Source organism: Loxodonta africana, chromosome 27 (assembly GCF_030014295.1).
Source record: "Loxodonta africana isolate mLoxAfr1 chromosome 27, mLoxAfr1.hap2, whole genome shotgun sequence".
Lineage (NCBI taxonomy): Eukaryota > Metazoa > Chordata > Mammalia > Proboscidea > Elephantidae > Loxodonta > Loxodonta africana.
This window is the reverse complement of record NC_087368.1, coordinates 25039677-25055011: the sequence shown is the minus strand read 5'-3', so window position 1 is coordinate 25055011 and position 15335 is coordinate 25039677. Positions and strand designations below refer to the sequence as shown.

At 35.6% G+C, this 15335-nt stretch overlaps 1 protein-coding gene across 2 annotated transcripts in view; it reads left to right on the top strand.

Moving 5' to 3' along the window:
- The window catches only part of TOP2B (DNA topoisomerase II beta), a 72284-nt gene that overhangs the window by 12871 nt on the left and 44078 nt on the right, over positions 1 to 15335 (top strand). Inside the window, exons 2-7 of one of the 2 annotated variants that reach the window (XM_064277403.1) lie at positions 718 to 873; positions 1916 to 2006; positions 3373 to 3436; positions 11494 to 11639; positions 13822 to 13919; positions 14548 to 14760. In XM_064277403.1, coding sequence (XP_064133473.1) covers positions 718 to 873; positions 1916 to 2006; positions 3373 to 3436; positions 11494 to 11639; positions 13822 to 13919; positions 14548 to 14760 — 768 coding nt within the window. Of the gene's footprint in view, positions 1 to 702; positions 874 to 1915; positions 2007 to 3372; positions 3437 to 11493; positions 11640 to 13821; positions 13920 to 14547; positions 14761 to 15335 lie in introns of both variants that reach the window. The other variant, XM_064277402.1, reaches the window with a different exon arrangement.

Genomic DNA, 15335 nt, shown 5'->3' with positions numbered 1-15335 from the left:
GAGTTTGGGATCTTCATCTGCTGCCAGTGTGGTTAGGATTTGGATCTCCAACCTCTGCCTCCTTGGAACTGGCAGGGGACCTGGAATCAGAAGGTGCCTCAGTAATAGGGCACCCAGAGCTGGTGCTTAAGGAATTATTGACCTGCAAATGTATGAAATTACAAGCCAATGCTTACTTAGTATTCTCAGCCGTATCAGTGGATGTTAACTGCATAGGTTAACATTTTGCCTAGGTTACTTTTGCCTGCTCTTTACTATAAATCTTCAGTAGCTTAATGGCAAGGAACCTACATCTGGAAGTTTTAGGGACCCCATAGCCAGCCAGGTTCAGTGGGCGCACTCATTGTGATCTTATAACCTGACCAGAACTCAAATTCCTTGGGAGGTTTCAAGGACTTCAAAAATTAACTTGATATCTTACAGAATTGGGAAAAATTTGTATTTCTTGATTGAATAGATGTTCTAGTGATTCCAGTGACTGTGTGTACCCTCTTTTCGGGCTTAGTCAAAACTGTAGGTTCACTCTATGTTATAAAAAAAAGCTAGACTCTGTAAATAGACCTGTGTTCTTTTTAGGTTTTAAACATCAGTGAACCTGAAAGACAGTTTTGTCATTAAAAAGAAAATGTATGTCCATGTCCATGCACACTTTAGTTTACCCCTTGGTAGGTTATTTAAATTTGATTTTTTGGTTAATTTTAGACTCTTTTTGATCAGAACAATGCTGCAAAAAAAGAAGAGTTGGAAACTGCAAACAGAAATGATTCTTCAAAGAAGTTGTCTGTTGAGAGAGTGTATCAGAAGAAGACGCAACTGGAGCATATCCTCCTTCGTCCTGATACATACATTGGGTCAGTGGAACCATTGACACAGGTAATTATTTGCCAAAGTGTATTGAAATTCTTAAGAAATGTGTATCTACTTTTTACTGTCTTGCAAAATTTTTGAGATACTCAATTCCTTGTCTTTATGGTCCTAAGCAAAGTAGGAGGAGAGATCTAGGAGAGACAGAATGTGTTTTCTTCTGAGATAAATACTGTCAGAAGAAAGAGTGTAGAGTAGAATGGGGTAAATAGGAAAATGGTGCCTTGTGAAGATTTTAATGTTGTGGCTTACTTTAATGATAGTACCTTTCACAGTTTACACACACGCAAACACTAATGACTGTCATTTCATACTTAACTATAGCGTACTGTAGACTTGGCCTACATATTTCATTGGCTCCTAACAATTTTGGGAAGTAGATACTGTTATCTCTATTTTACAGATGACTAAACTGAAGGTTAGATAAGTTTAAGTAACTTGCCCAGGTCCCTCAACCAGCAAGTGCTGGGTTTCAGAGCCCTTCGACTCTCTGCCCTGTTGTACTCATAGTAGTTCATTCTGTGCTTCTTATATGGAAACCCTGGTGGCGTAGTGGTTAAGTCCTACAGCTGGTAACCAAAAGGTTGGCAGTTTGAATCCACCAGGTGCTCCTTGGAAAGTCTGTGGGGCAGTTCTACCTCTGTACTAGAGGGTTGCTATGAGTTGGAATCGCCTCGATGGCAGTGGGTTTGGTTTTTTTTTTTTAATGCTCCTTATATATTATAGAAAAATAGCATGAAGTAAAAGTATAAAGCAGATAAGATTTTTTGTCTTTTTCTATTTCATTTAAATACTGTTTCTGATGATACTTGTTGTCTTACATTAAAGCTGACTATGTACGTGATGCAAAATAAACAATTTCTCAATTTTGAAGTCATCTAAATTCAATATGAATACACTGAAATTGGCTTCAATTGAAGTTGTATGTGTTTTTCTATTTTGAAGGTCTGAGTATTTATGTAGAGTGACAAAATGTGGATTTATGCTATTAAAATTGATGTTAAGAAATTATGGAATAAAAAAGGTTTTTTTCATTTTTGTCTCAATGCAGCTAATGTGGGTGTATGATGATGATGTAGGAATGAATTGCAGAGAGGTTACCTTTGTGCCAGGTTTATACAAGATCTTTGATGAAATTTTGGGTGAGTACTTGCTTAAGATTTAAGGCATCTCTTTGTATTAATGTTATCACAATGTCCCTCTATATAAAAAGTCAGAGCTTACAGTGCAGATTTTAAAGGCCCATCTCTGGCTTTTATCCTAAATATATGTGCACTTCAAAAAATTGATACCACTAGCTGTAATATTTTCATATCTCTGCTTCATAGCTTTGCTTCAGGCTGTTGATCTGTCAAATAAATGTGTTGCATTTGACGAGTAATCTCAAAGTTGGTCTGTGATCCTGTACGTCCAGTCATCTGGGGTTGCGCCTGGGAGATGTGTTAAAAATCGAGATCACAGGGCCTGCTCCTTGCAGATTCACTGGGTCCGAGGTGGGATGTGAAAAGTTTGTGTGTTTTTCGCCAGCAAATCAAGTACTTCTGCTGGGCTGCCAAATTTGGCAACCACGGTTCTAAGTGGTTTCTGCCCTCTCCCACTCACACGATTAAGTGAATCAGTGAGGTATGCATTCACACTTCTTGACTCCTGTAAGATGCTGGCGCTTCGGAAATGTTCTTAACCAAGGACCTTCTGGGGATTCTCTGGTCTGCCACCTCATCGCTGTCATTTGGGGTTCCTAGACAGTGGGGTTGTACGGGTCTCTGAGGTTCTCTTTTCTTTTGGGTAGAGCTTCCTCCTCTCAGATCTTTGGGAAAAGGATAGGAGAGTAAATTGGTTGCTTAGATTTTGTACCTTTGAGTCTTGCCTCCCAGCCATCTACCTGATTTTGCTATTTTTAGATTGTACTGTGTCTATCAGGGACATGTTTTTTTAATGATTTATGTTCACCTTGACAGCTAGCTGGTTTTTAAATTTTTTTTAAAGCAGTGGTTAATGAATGCAGAACGGTTTTTATTCCCAGGTGAACTACATAGCATTTAGAATTTTGACCCCCAGTAGTGTTAAAGGTTTTGCCTTTGTAATTAAAAAATACCTGGTTAGTTTCAGTTCGTCTGCCTATAAAATGACATTTACTGAAGTAGATCAAGAGAAAGTTATTTGTTAGCAAGATGAAATGGAAATAAAGCATTTTTAAAAAAACTTTTCAGTCCTGGATTAGGGTGTTATAAAATGCAGACGTTTACTTTTATTTAGTTTATATGCCATTAAAATATCCTCCCCCACCCCGGCTTTGTTTACATTTACATTACTTAACAATAATCTGTGTGATATAAAATTTTGGAATATTATTCCAAAAAATAAAGTTTTATATTAGAAGTTAGCAATACTTATTTTCTTTAGTGATTGTATGTAGATATGATCTAGTGATGCATATGTGGTTGCGTCCATGTATTTGTTTATTTACATTATTTTGTATATTATTCATCAAAATGTTTAATTTTATAGTTAATGCAGCTGACAATAAGCAGAGGGATAAGAACATGACCTGTATTAAAGTTTCTATTGATCCGTAAGTATATTTTAAGGTTCCTTTAAATTTATATACTAAGTAAGTTGTGTTATTCAGGTAGTCCCTAACTTACAAATATTCCTCAAGTGAATAATGTATATGGCTAGTACTCCTTGGAGTCCCTGTTGCTTGGGACCTGGTGATTTTTGACTCTTTTAGCCAGAGCATCACGCTAGTATTGTTTCTCTTCTGTCGCTCATGACCTTTTTCCCCCAAGTGCTTCTCCACCTCACTTTGGGAGCCCTGGGAGACCTTTTTCTGCCTCTCTTTACTGCTGTGGATGACGTTCCACCTGCCAGAGTAATTGCTCCGTCTTTTCTTGCTCACGCTTACTTTGGGACTCAGGGCTAAGGGCTGTTATTAGTGCTATTCTAGTACATTATGAGTTAAATCGACTTTTCATGACTGACATTTGAACTTTTCCATTATTTATAACATCACTTAAAATCAGGGATTGCTGATATTATAGAATATATACCAGGTGTTTAGCTAATTACATCTCATTGTGTTTTTTTTTTTTTTGTAGAAATAATGATTTTAAAATAGAAATGTAGTTCTGTATATTATGTTTTCATGGGCACGCCTTTTGTAAAATAGTGTACTTACCCTTTATAATTTTGTTAGAAATAGAGCATGATTTTAGGATTTTTCTTTAATGAACATGAAAATTTAACAATTCTGGTTTAGCCTTCCTATCGATAATCTAATTTTGGATGGCGTGTTTAAGATGAATGATATAGTAAAAATATAACTTATATTTGGTTTTACCATGAAACCCTATCTTATATGAAGATTCTTTCATGTAACTGTGTTATAGAAGTCCTTGATGTTTCTTTTTCTTTCTTTCTTCTTTTGGATCCTATCTATAAAGAATACATTCTTGAGAATTTATATGGTAAGGCGCATAGGACACTTTTAAGTTACAACTTATACACAATTTTAAGATTGTTTTAAGGAAATTTTAACTGTTAAGGTTCTTTTTTTCCTTACTTAGGAAATTGTAAGTTAAAAATAATACCATTGATCATTTATTATGTTTTAGGAGAACTAATTAGGAGTATATATATATATTTTTTAATTAGGAGTAATAGATTATTGTTGTTAGGGGCCATTGAGTCGATTCTGACTCATAGCGACCATATATACGCACAGCAGAACAAAGGACTGCCTGGTCCTGTGTCATCCTCACAGTCGTTGCTGTGTTTGAGCCCATTGTTGGAGCCACTGTGTCAATTCATCTTGTTGGGGGTCTTCCTCTCTTTTGCTGACCCTCTACCAGCTTGATGTCCTTCTTTCTCCAGGGACTGGTTCCTCCTGATAACACGTCCAAAGTACATGAGATGAAGTTTTGCCATCCTCCCTTCCAAGGAACATTCTGGCTGTCATTCTTCCAAGACAGATTTGTTAGTTTTTCTGGCAGACTGTGGTATATTCAATGCTCTTCACTAACACCATAATTCAAGGGCATCTGTTCTTCTTTGGTCTGTCTTGTTCATTGTCCAGCTTTCACATGTGCATGAGGTGATTGAAAATACCATGGCTTGAGTCAGGCACACCTTAGTCCCCAAAATGACATCTTTGCTTTTTAACACTTGAAAGAGGTCTCTTTCAGCAGATTTGCCTGATGTAATACGTTGTTAGATTTCTTAACTGCTGCTTCCGTGGGCGTTGATTGTGGATCCAAGTAAAATGAAATCCTGACAACTTCAGTCTTTTCTCTGTTTATCATGATGTTGCTTATTATTGGCCCAGTTGTGAGAAATTTTGTTTTCTTTATGTTGAGGTATAATCCATGCTGAAAGGCTAAATAGTTTTGATCTTTATCTGTAAGTGCTTCAAGTCCTCTTTGCTTTTGGAAAGCAAGGTTTTGTCATCTGCGTGTTGTAGGTTGTTAATGAGTCTTCCTCTAATTCTCATGCTGCATTCTTCTTCATATAGTCCAGGTTCTCGGATTATTTGCTGAGCATACAGATTGAATGGGTATGGTGAAAGGATACGACCCTGACACACAGCCTTCCTGATTTTAAACCATGCAGCACGCCCTTATTCTGTTTGAACAATTGCTTCTTGGTCTACAGGTTCCTCATGAGCACAATTAAGTGTTCTGGAATCCCCATTCTTTGCAACGTTATCCGTAATTTTTCTGTGATCCACACAGTCGAATGCCTTTGTGAAGTCAATAAAATACAGTTAAATATCTTTCTGGAATTCCTCTGCTTTCTGCCAAGATCCATCTGACATCAGCAGTGATATCCCTTATTCCATGTCCTCTTCTGAATCTGGGTTGAGTTTCTGGCAGTTCCCTGTGGATGTACTGCTGCAGCTGTTTTTGAATTGTCTTCATAATTTTACTTGCATGGGATATTAATGATATTGTTCAATAATTTCCATATTCTGCTGGATCACTTTTCTTTGGAATGGGCATAAATATGGCTTTCTTTCAGTTGGTGGGTGAGCTATCTTCCAAATTTCTTGGCAGAGACGAGTGAGCATTGTATCCATCTCACTAATATCTAGGATATCCATTTCATTTTTGACAATTTTCCTAGATTCCTACTTCATACATTGCATGTTCTGATTATTATTGGATGCTTTCAGCTGGTTCTTCTCATTTTAAGTCATGCCACATCAGCAAACAAAAGTCCCAAAAGCTTGACTTCATCTATGTCATTAAGGTCAACTCTGCTTTGAGGAGTTCCCCATTTTGAGTGCCTTCCTACCTGAGGTACTCATTTTCTGGCACTATATCAGTGTTCTGCTGCTATTCATAAGGTTTTCACTGGCCAGTTGTTTTAGAAGTAGATTGCCAGGTCCTTCTTCCTACTGTGTCTTAGTCTGGGAGCTTTGCTGAAACCTGTCTACCATGGACGACCCTGCTGGTATTTGAAATACCGGTGGCATAGCTTCCAGTGTCACAGTAACATGGAAGCCACCACAGTGTGACAGATTGACAGAGGAGTGATGGATATCTTAAAGCTTTTTGTAAGTCAAAATTTAAAGATTGTGATTGAAAATTTAGAGAAGAACTGGCTTTCCTTAAGTACATTCTTGATGAGCATGGTTACAACTCCTTATCTTAATAGTTCTAGCCGCATTAATCCAACAATGTGGACTTAAAAAAAAAAAAGCTTATATAGAATCCCATTATAACAAAGTGACAAAGAAGTGAGCTATATGATAACTCTGTAATCTAGATAATGGCTCTGGGTAGTGTACTTTACATGTGAGTTTATTACTGATGCTTTACAAAGAGTAATTCTATTTAACTAGTACCTTTACCACTTTCTTTTTAATCCACAAATATTTTCGTATGGGCATTAGAGTAAGATTGAATATAACTGAATTTATCTGATTCTTAATGGCAATCACATATCAATTTATTCCTATTTCCCTCTACTTCATTTAAGCTACCTCTGCTTAAAAAAGAAAAATTCCTTGACACATAGGTATACATATAATATAGACATATACACATACATATATAGACATATATGTATATATATATACACGTGTACATATCAATTATAGTCAGCTAGTACAAGGAGGAAAGAAGAGTATTTTTTTATCCTCTGTTTTTGTATTTTTCTGTTTACAAATTATTGGTGAGAGATTATAGAGCCATTAATTGAATTTTACATGTATTTTAAAATGGCAAATAGCATCTTGTGAGAAATTATTGACCGTCATGTTTTATCCCTGAAATTCAACCATAACATTTTGTCTTTTGTGAATTTTGTCCGTAGCATAATTTGCTTTTCCCCCCAAAAAATCATTGCCGCCGAGTCGACTCCAACTCACAGCAACCCTGCAGGACAGAGCACAGCTACCCCCCACAGGTCTCCCAAGGAGCGGCTGGTGGATTCGAACTGCTGACCTTTGGGCTAGCAGCCGAGCACTTAGCCACTGCGCCTCCAGGGCTCTTTTCTACATATAGTATAGAATAAGTGTTATTTTTATTAAAATGAATTTTAAAGATATGTTTTTGCTTGAGTTAGATATCTCAGTTAAGAGGTCATTTTAAAGCAGAATTAAATGGAAAAAAGTTAATCTTATGGTGTTTATCCAGTTGACCCAGTTTTCCCTGCTGACCATGTTTAGTATGCTTTGTGTTTCATTCCTAATATTTCTGTACAGTGAATTTTTATCTTCTGTGCACATTCAGTTTGTATCATGTAAAGGAGAGATTGAATTAAAAAAAAAAAAATTGATAGGTTGGAAACCCTGGTGATGTAGTGGTTAAGTGCTGTGGCTGCTAACCAAAGGGTCAGCACTTCGAATCTGCCAGGTGCTCCTTGGAAGCTCTATGGGGCAGTTCTATACTGTCCTGTAGGGTCACTGTGGGTCGGAATCAACTTGACAGCACTGGGTTTGGTTTTTGGTTTGGAGCTCTTATTTTTTATTTTCCTATGATACTCTGTGAATATGGGGATAATAAAAGTTAAGGAAACAGCCATGGTTGTAAAAGATGTGGGAGTATATCAGGAAGGGACAGGTTGCAGAATCGGACAACTCCTAAAGAAAGTTAGAGAACTCTTTCTTCTATGAGTGCTTAAAATCATTGTGTAGTATAACAGTGGTTATCATTGAAACAACTTATTTGGTGACGTCTATATGATAAAAAAAATTACAGAGAGGACATTAATAGAATTCTAACTGTTCCTCTAGCTTAAAGTATTCTTTTAGTATTGAAAAACTCAAAGCTATAGTTAAAAAACCAAACAAACAAAAATGAACTCAGGCTAAAATATATATGCATATACTTTTTTTTTTTAAAACAAATGAGATCACATATACTATTTTATATCTTTATTCAGTATATTGTGGACAGCCTTTTTATTAACTTAAATAGATCTGCTCAATTCTTTTTATTCTTCCAAAGCATTGATTATGTCAGTGTATCATAAGTAATCTCTTTCCAGTTGATGAATATCAGGTATTTATTTTGTTTTCCAGAGGATTTTTTTTTTTTTGCTTTAATTGTTTTTCGAACATTATTTATCTATTCTAACAGTATTCTTACTCCTAATATTTCTATGGAGATTATGAACGGAGCAAAGAATACGGTTACAGAATTCTGAATTATTGTTTAGAGACTGTAGAAGTAAGTATCAGATCTGGGAAGTGATACAGATTTAATTTTTGTAATAGAGAGGTGATAGAAAGTTTAGGTCTCATACTCATAGACTTACTGGATATACCAAACCAAACCCGGTGCCGTTGAGTCGATTCCAACTCATAGCGACCCTAGCGACCCTCTAGGACAGAGTAGAACTGCCCCATAGAGTTTCCAAGGAGCACCTGGCAGATTCGAATGGCCGACCCTTTGGTTAGCAGCTGCAGCATTTAACCACTACGCCACCAGGGTATAGTAGATGTCAAATCTTAATGTTTTTTTGAAACTGTGAAGTTAATCAATTTATAAAATGCCTGTCTTAATCAGAGTACCATATACTAAATAGGGTTGCTGTGAGTCGGAATTGACTCAATGGCAGTGGATTTTTTTTTTTTAATACTAAAGAGGATGAAACATTAAGGTTTTCCTACGAGTATATCGTAGCATTCCAAGATGCTTAGAATCTGTGCTTTTTCACTCCCTGCCTTTCTTCTTCTCCTTTGCAGTTCTTTTCTCTTCATTTATAAGCTCCATGAAGTTACTCATGGAAAATAGGTGCTTAATAAATTATAGAGGGAGCCCTGGTGGTGCAGAGGTTAAGCGCTCGGTTGCCAACTGAAAAGTTGGCAGTTTGAACCCACCAGCGGCTCTGTGGGAGAAAAGACCTGGCAGTCTGCTCCCGTAAAGATGATAGCCTAGGAAACCCTATGGAACAGTTCTGCTTTGTCTTACAGGGTTGCTGTGAGTCAGAATAGACTCAGTGGGACACAAGGACATTAATAAATTGTAGGTTATAAGCCAAAGCTGGGAACTGTTTGGGAGTGTAGGGTTTAATACATGATGCTTGTCTCTAAGATTCACCGTTTTAGCTCTGGAAATATGATACACAGGTGAGAGAATAGTAAGCAATTTGAAATTGTTATATTCTTAATTGTCCAACTGTATATTTTGCAGAATATTTACCCCCAAGTGAGATAACCTAATCTTCTCTGAGATCTCCAGTAAATTGTGGGTTTTTTTTTTTTTTTTTTTTTGCTAATCTCAGTATAAGGAGGGTTGAGAAACACTGGGGTGTAATGGAGAGCTGAAGTTATAAAGTGGCTGTCGAAGTTTGGGTAAATTTTGGCTAGAAAAAGCAGAGAAGACATGGTAAACAAGGGACAGACCAATGGAACAAAGAAATTGAAGAATTGGGAATGAGCATAGATAAGTAAAAAACTGACTTGAAGGAAAATTGGGATGCAGGAGCCCTGGTGGCACAGTGGTTAAGAGCTCGGCTGCTAACCAGAAGGTCAGCAGTTCGAATCCACCAGCTGCTCCTTGGAAACCCTATGGGGGCAGTTCTACTCTGTCCTATAGCATCACTGTAGGTTGGAATCAACTCGTTGGCAACAGGTTTTCTTTTGGTTTGGTTGCCAAGTAGTGGCTATTGAATTTGGATGTAAAAAATTTTTTTTTTAGAGATATGGATAATGACCTCAAACATGTAGTAGAGGACATTTAACCTTGATTTTATAGAAAACATGGAACTATTGCTGAGTTTAGAGCAGCTTTATTAAGTCAGTGATTATGTAGAACGTGAGAGGAGTGGCTAGCAAGAAGACTGTTGAAGTAATCCATGTTTGAGATGATATTAATCCAAAAAACCAAATCTGTTGCCATCGAGTCGATTCTGACTCACAGGACACAGTAAAACTGCCCCATAGGGTCTCCAAGGGGCTCCTGGTAGATTTGAACTGCTGACTTTTTGGTTAGCAGCTGTAAGTCTTAACTGCTACGCCACCAGCATTTCCTGATGACTAATAAGCCTAGAGAAAGTGATGAGATAAGTCTAGAGCAAGACCTATGAATCAAAAATGATATCAGAGTTCTCCTAGCTGTCTAGGAGAATTGACTGTGTTAGGGAAAGAAGGAAAGGAAAGTTGATTGATGATTTTGGAAAGGAAGATGATGTGTTTAAAAGTTACATTTTAGTTTAGTTTATTTTTTCATTTAATTAATTTCCCCTGGATAATTGACACTCTTTGATTTTGATAGCTTATTTTTTTACTGGAACAACTATTTCTAATAACTTTTGAGAGATTAGATATGTATATATGAGTAAAACAGTGTGTCTTAAAATAGCTGAAAATCAAATTGGCATTGGTAGCCATTTAGATTTTTAAGCCGTGTCTCAGTGCTGGCTACAAAGCCGTGTTTCATTGCAGGTTTGAGGCAAATGAGGAAAGGCCTCATGGTATGTAGTAGTCAACAATAGAGTAGGCAGGATTTTCCAACTGCACTAATGCCTGTGTCAAGTTGATGTTAGCTTCAGGAGCTTCTCCTCCACACCACTCAGGGCTAAAATTGATGGTTTGGGGACAGAAAAACACCTTAAAAAAGTGAAAATAGATAATATCTACTTATTTTAAAGCACTAAACTTATAAAATGATTGCTCCAATACAAACAATTCTATATTCAGCTGAAAATGGACACATTCCAGGTAGTCCCTTTTCCATCTGTTGTGTAGAGTTAGGCAGGAAATGAAAACGGCAGTGGCCTGTGGCTCTGCAGAGCTCGTGGTTCACCTGGTGGTGGAATAATACAAGGAAGCAGGAAGATCACAGCTAATGCATGTGTAGAGAAAACTTGATAATCTAGCAGGCTTCCAGTAAAAACATCACTGATTTTACAACTTTAAGGGAAGTTGAGAAGAGTTTCTTTCCTGAAAAAAACTGCATTATTATTTTGCAGATCACAGTGATCCTAATTTGAGTTCTATACTTAGGGATAGAAATGTGTCTTCCAGTGTTTTCTTGAAATACAAACTCACAACAGTGCCTTCCAGTTGCTAATGGCTGGCATCTTGCTTAAAATCGCTCATATTCTGGATCACTTTACTTTTTATGGAATTTAATCAATGTATGTTTATCTCAAGCTCTAACTCTGCTTCTTTATTTACAGTGAATCTAACATAATAAGCATTTGGAATAATGGAAAAGGCATTCCAGTGGTAGAACATAAAGTAGAGAAAGTATTTGTTCCTGCTTTAATTTTTGGACAACTTTTAACATCCAGTAATTATGACGATGAAGAGAAAAAAGTTACAGGTAAAGTCTAAATGACTGATTGAAATTTTGATGAAAAAATATTGCTCTCAACATAAAAACTCTAACTTAACATTTCTGTGTAAAAATACTACAGGAAAGGAAACCTGTACATTTTTTGGGGTGAGAAAATCCTTTTCAGAATTAATATCTGTAAAACACTATTGTACTCAGACACTTGTACACTAATGTTCATTGAAGCATTAATTGCAGTAGCAAAAAGATGAAGACAACCCAAGTGTCCTTCAGGAGATGAATATATAAACAAAATTGGTATATATGTACACTGGAATATTATTCAGCCATAAGAAAAGGGAATGAAGTTCAAATACATGCTACAACATGGATGAATCTCGAAAACATTATGCCAAATATAAAGGATCTGATATTGTATGATCCCATTTATATGAAATATCTAGAAAAGACAAATGCATAGAGACAAAAGTAGATTGTTACCACGGGCTGGGGGTGGGCAGATATAAAGTTACTGCTTAATGGATACTGAGTTTCTGTTTAGGGTGATGAAAAACTTCTGGAAACACATAGTAGTGATGTTAATAGGTTAATACTGCTGGATTGTACACTCAAATATGGTTATAATACTGCATTTTGTTTTATGTATATTTTACCACAGTAAGAAAAAAAGCTACTGTATATAAATATTATCTTGATGATAGACTTGCAATGATATTTTAAAAGCTTAAATCTGATAGTACGTTGACTTCGATATTAGAACTGCTGGACCTCTAACTTGACTGACAGTTTGAGTTTTGATTTAGAGTACTAACGAAAGAAAGACTGGTGTGACTCCTGTATGTGTGTATTTGTTATTAACTAAGCACCATGTGTTGAGGTATTAATTTTTTTTTGTGGTAAAAATATATATAACAATATTTGACATTTCAACATTTTTTTACGTGTGCAATTCAGTGACATTAATTACATTCATCATGTGGTGCAACCATCACCACTCTTCATTTCTAGATTTTTCTATCACCTTAGCAGATACTCAGTGTCCCCTAAGCTGTGACTCCTCTCCGTCCATTCCTTCCTAGTAACTACTGACAAACTTTCATCTCTATACATTTGCATATTCTAGGTGTTTCATGTAAGTGAGATCATACAACATTTGTCCTTTCATGACTGACTTATTTCACTCAGCATAATGTTTTCAAGGTTCATCCATGTCGTCATGTATATCATTACTTCATTTCCTTTATGGCTGAGTAGCATTCCTCTGTGTGTGTATATGTACGGATATATGTGTAGATATGTGTGTGTGTATATGTATGAATATAAATAAAACCCACATTTTGTTACCCATTTGTCTGCTGATGAACATTTAGATTGTTTCCACCTTTTGGGTATTGTGAATAGTGCACTGATGTACAAGTTATTCCTGCTTTCAAGTCTTTTGGGTGTATACTTAGGAGTATATAGATCCTGGAGTACTGAGATTAAGTGGGTCACTTTAGTAGGTATAGATCTGAGGTCATGAGAGGGACACAACAGATAATGAAGCCTAATTATCTTCCTCCTCTTTGTATACTAGCATTATACCAGAAAAGGAGCACAATGTGGTAATTCTGTGTTTACCATTTTGAGGAACTGCCAAACTGTTTTCCACAGCAGCTGTACTATTTTAAAATCCTACCAGCAATGGATCAGGGATCCATCCAACTACTTTTAAAATGTTTTCTTTAAGAGGGTCAAGATTGAAAATCTAGACTCTGTAAATAGAGTTGAAAATGATTTGATTAAAAATAAATATTTTCTTATTTATTTTGTGCAAGTAGTTGATACTTTTCAAAACCAAGGCTCTAAGAAGTACTACAGATTGAAATTTTGCAATACAGAGTGACTTTGATAGAAATAGTTTAACAGCAATTCAGATGCATGGACTTACTTGGTTATAGGAGATACCAAGCTTAATTTCATTGAAATTGTGATGAAGATAATGAATCTGCCAAATGCAGTCTTAACCATACTCTTGTATATGCTACATCTTAATTGTATTTTTCTTTAAATAACAAAGTCTGAATATACTCTTTGAAGTATACATTAGATGATTGATAAGGTAATGCAGTAAGTGGAATTGTTTTATAACAGACTTGCCTTATATTAGATAAGTTAACAGAGTTACTTTAAAATTATTTCCTTTGAAACTTTCATATTGTCCTTACAGGTGGTCGCAACGGTTATGGTGCAAAACTTTGTAATATTTTCAGTACAAAGTTTACAGTAGAAACGGCTTGCAAGGAGTACAAACATAGTTTTAAACAGGTATGATAGGTTTGTGTCTTTTCTTTTTTTTAAATAATCACATTTTTGTTGTTTTTCTGAAGTAATAGAACCTTAGGTAAATTGTAATGATACCTATATAACCTTTTTTTTTTTTTTTTTAAATTTAATCATTGAACAAGTCATCAGAGTGAAAGAGTGAAGAGACATCAGAATGCCTGGGAAATTTGATATAAGCCTGCCTCTTCCCCATTCCTTTAAAACAAAAATATTTAATAGATTTTTCCTTTAATTTAGTTATGCATTAGTAAAAATGACCTGAACGTCACATTAACTCTTCAAATTCATACTTATTTGTTCTTGCAGGTCTTTGAAAATAGTTTCACCTTTTAAGTAAGCTAAAATATTTTTTTCAGAAAACAATGTTTATTTTTGTAAAATATGATCTTTTACTGACAGTATGTAAAGTTGTGCAGCTTATTTTCAATATGAGATCATTATGAAAGTAGTATTTTAACATTTTTCATCTATAATATCAGTTTTAGGATTGGTTTGCTGTGAGGTTGGAAAATGGATATACTTGTGGTAAATGAATATATTTCATGAACTACCTTTATTATATACTATGAAATGTAGACAGATTATAGAAATGTTTGTGTTTTTTTTGAAGACATGGATGAATAATATGATGAAGACTTCTGAAGCCAAAATTAAACATTTCGATGGTGAAGATTACACATGCATAACATTCCAACCAGATCTGTCCAAATTTAAGATGGAGAAACTTGACAAGGATATTGTGGCCCTCATGACCAGAAGAGCCTATGACTTGGCAGGCTCCTGCAAAGGTGTCAAAGTCATGTTTAATGGAAAGAAATTGCCTGTAAGTATCTTATAACATAGTGTAATACTTTGCCATGTTGTAGACAGTATGTAGATGGATCTTGCTTTGTAAATCTAATCTGACAATCTCTTTTAACTGGTGTGTTCAGAACATTCACATTTAAAGTCATTATTGATATATTTGGATTAAAATCTACCATCTTGTTAACTGTTTTCTACTTGTATCTGTTCTTTTTTTATTGTTTCCTGTTATTCTGCCTCCTCTGGTTTTGAGTTTTTTTTTTTATGATTCCTTTTTATCTCTTATTTATACTAAGTAAAGAGAGATAAAAAGGAAGTCCGTTTTGACTCATGGTAACCCCATGTATGATGAGAACATTTTTTTAAAGACCATTTTTAGTGTTTTTTTTTTAGAGTTTACTGTATACATTTGTATATGGTTTAAGCCCACCTTCAGATAGTTTTATATTGTTTCATGTGTAGTGACAGGACCTTACCATAGTATATTCCCAGTTTCTCTCTTTCCATTCCTTGTGTCACTGTCATTATAGATTGCATTTTTACATATGCTGCAGTCACCAGAAGGAGAAGGAAGAGAGAATGGGGCAGGAGAAA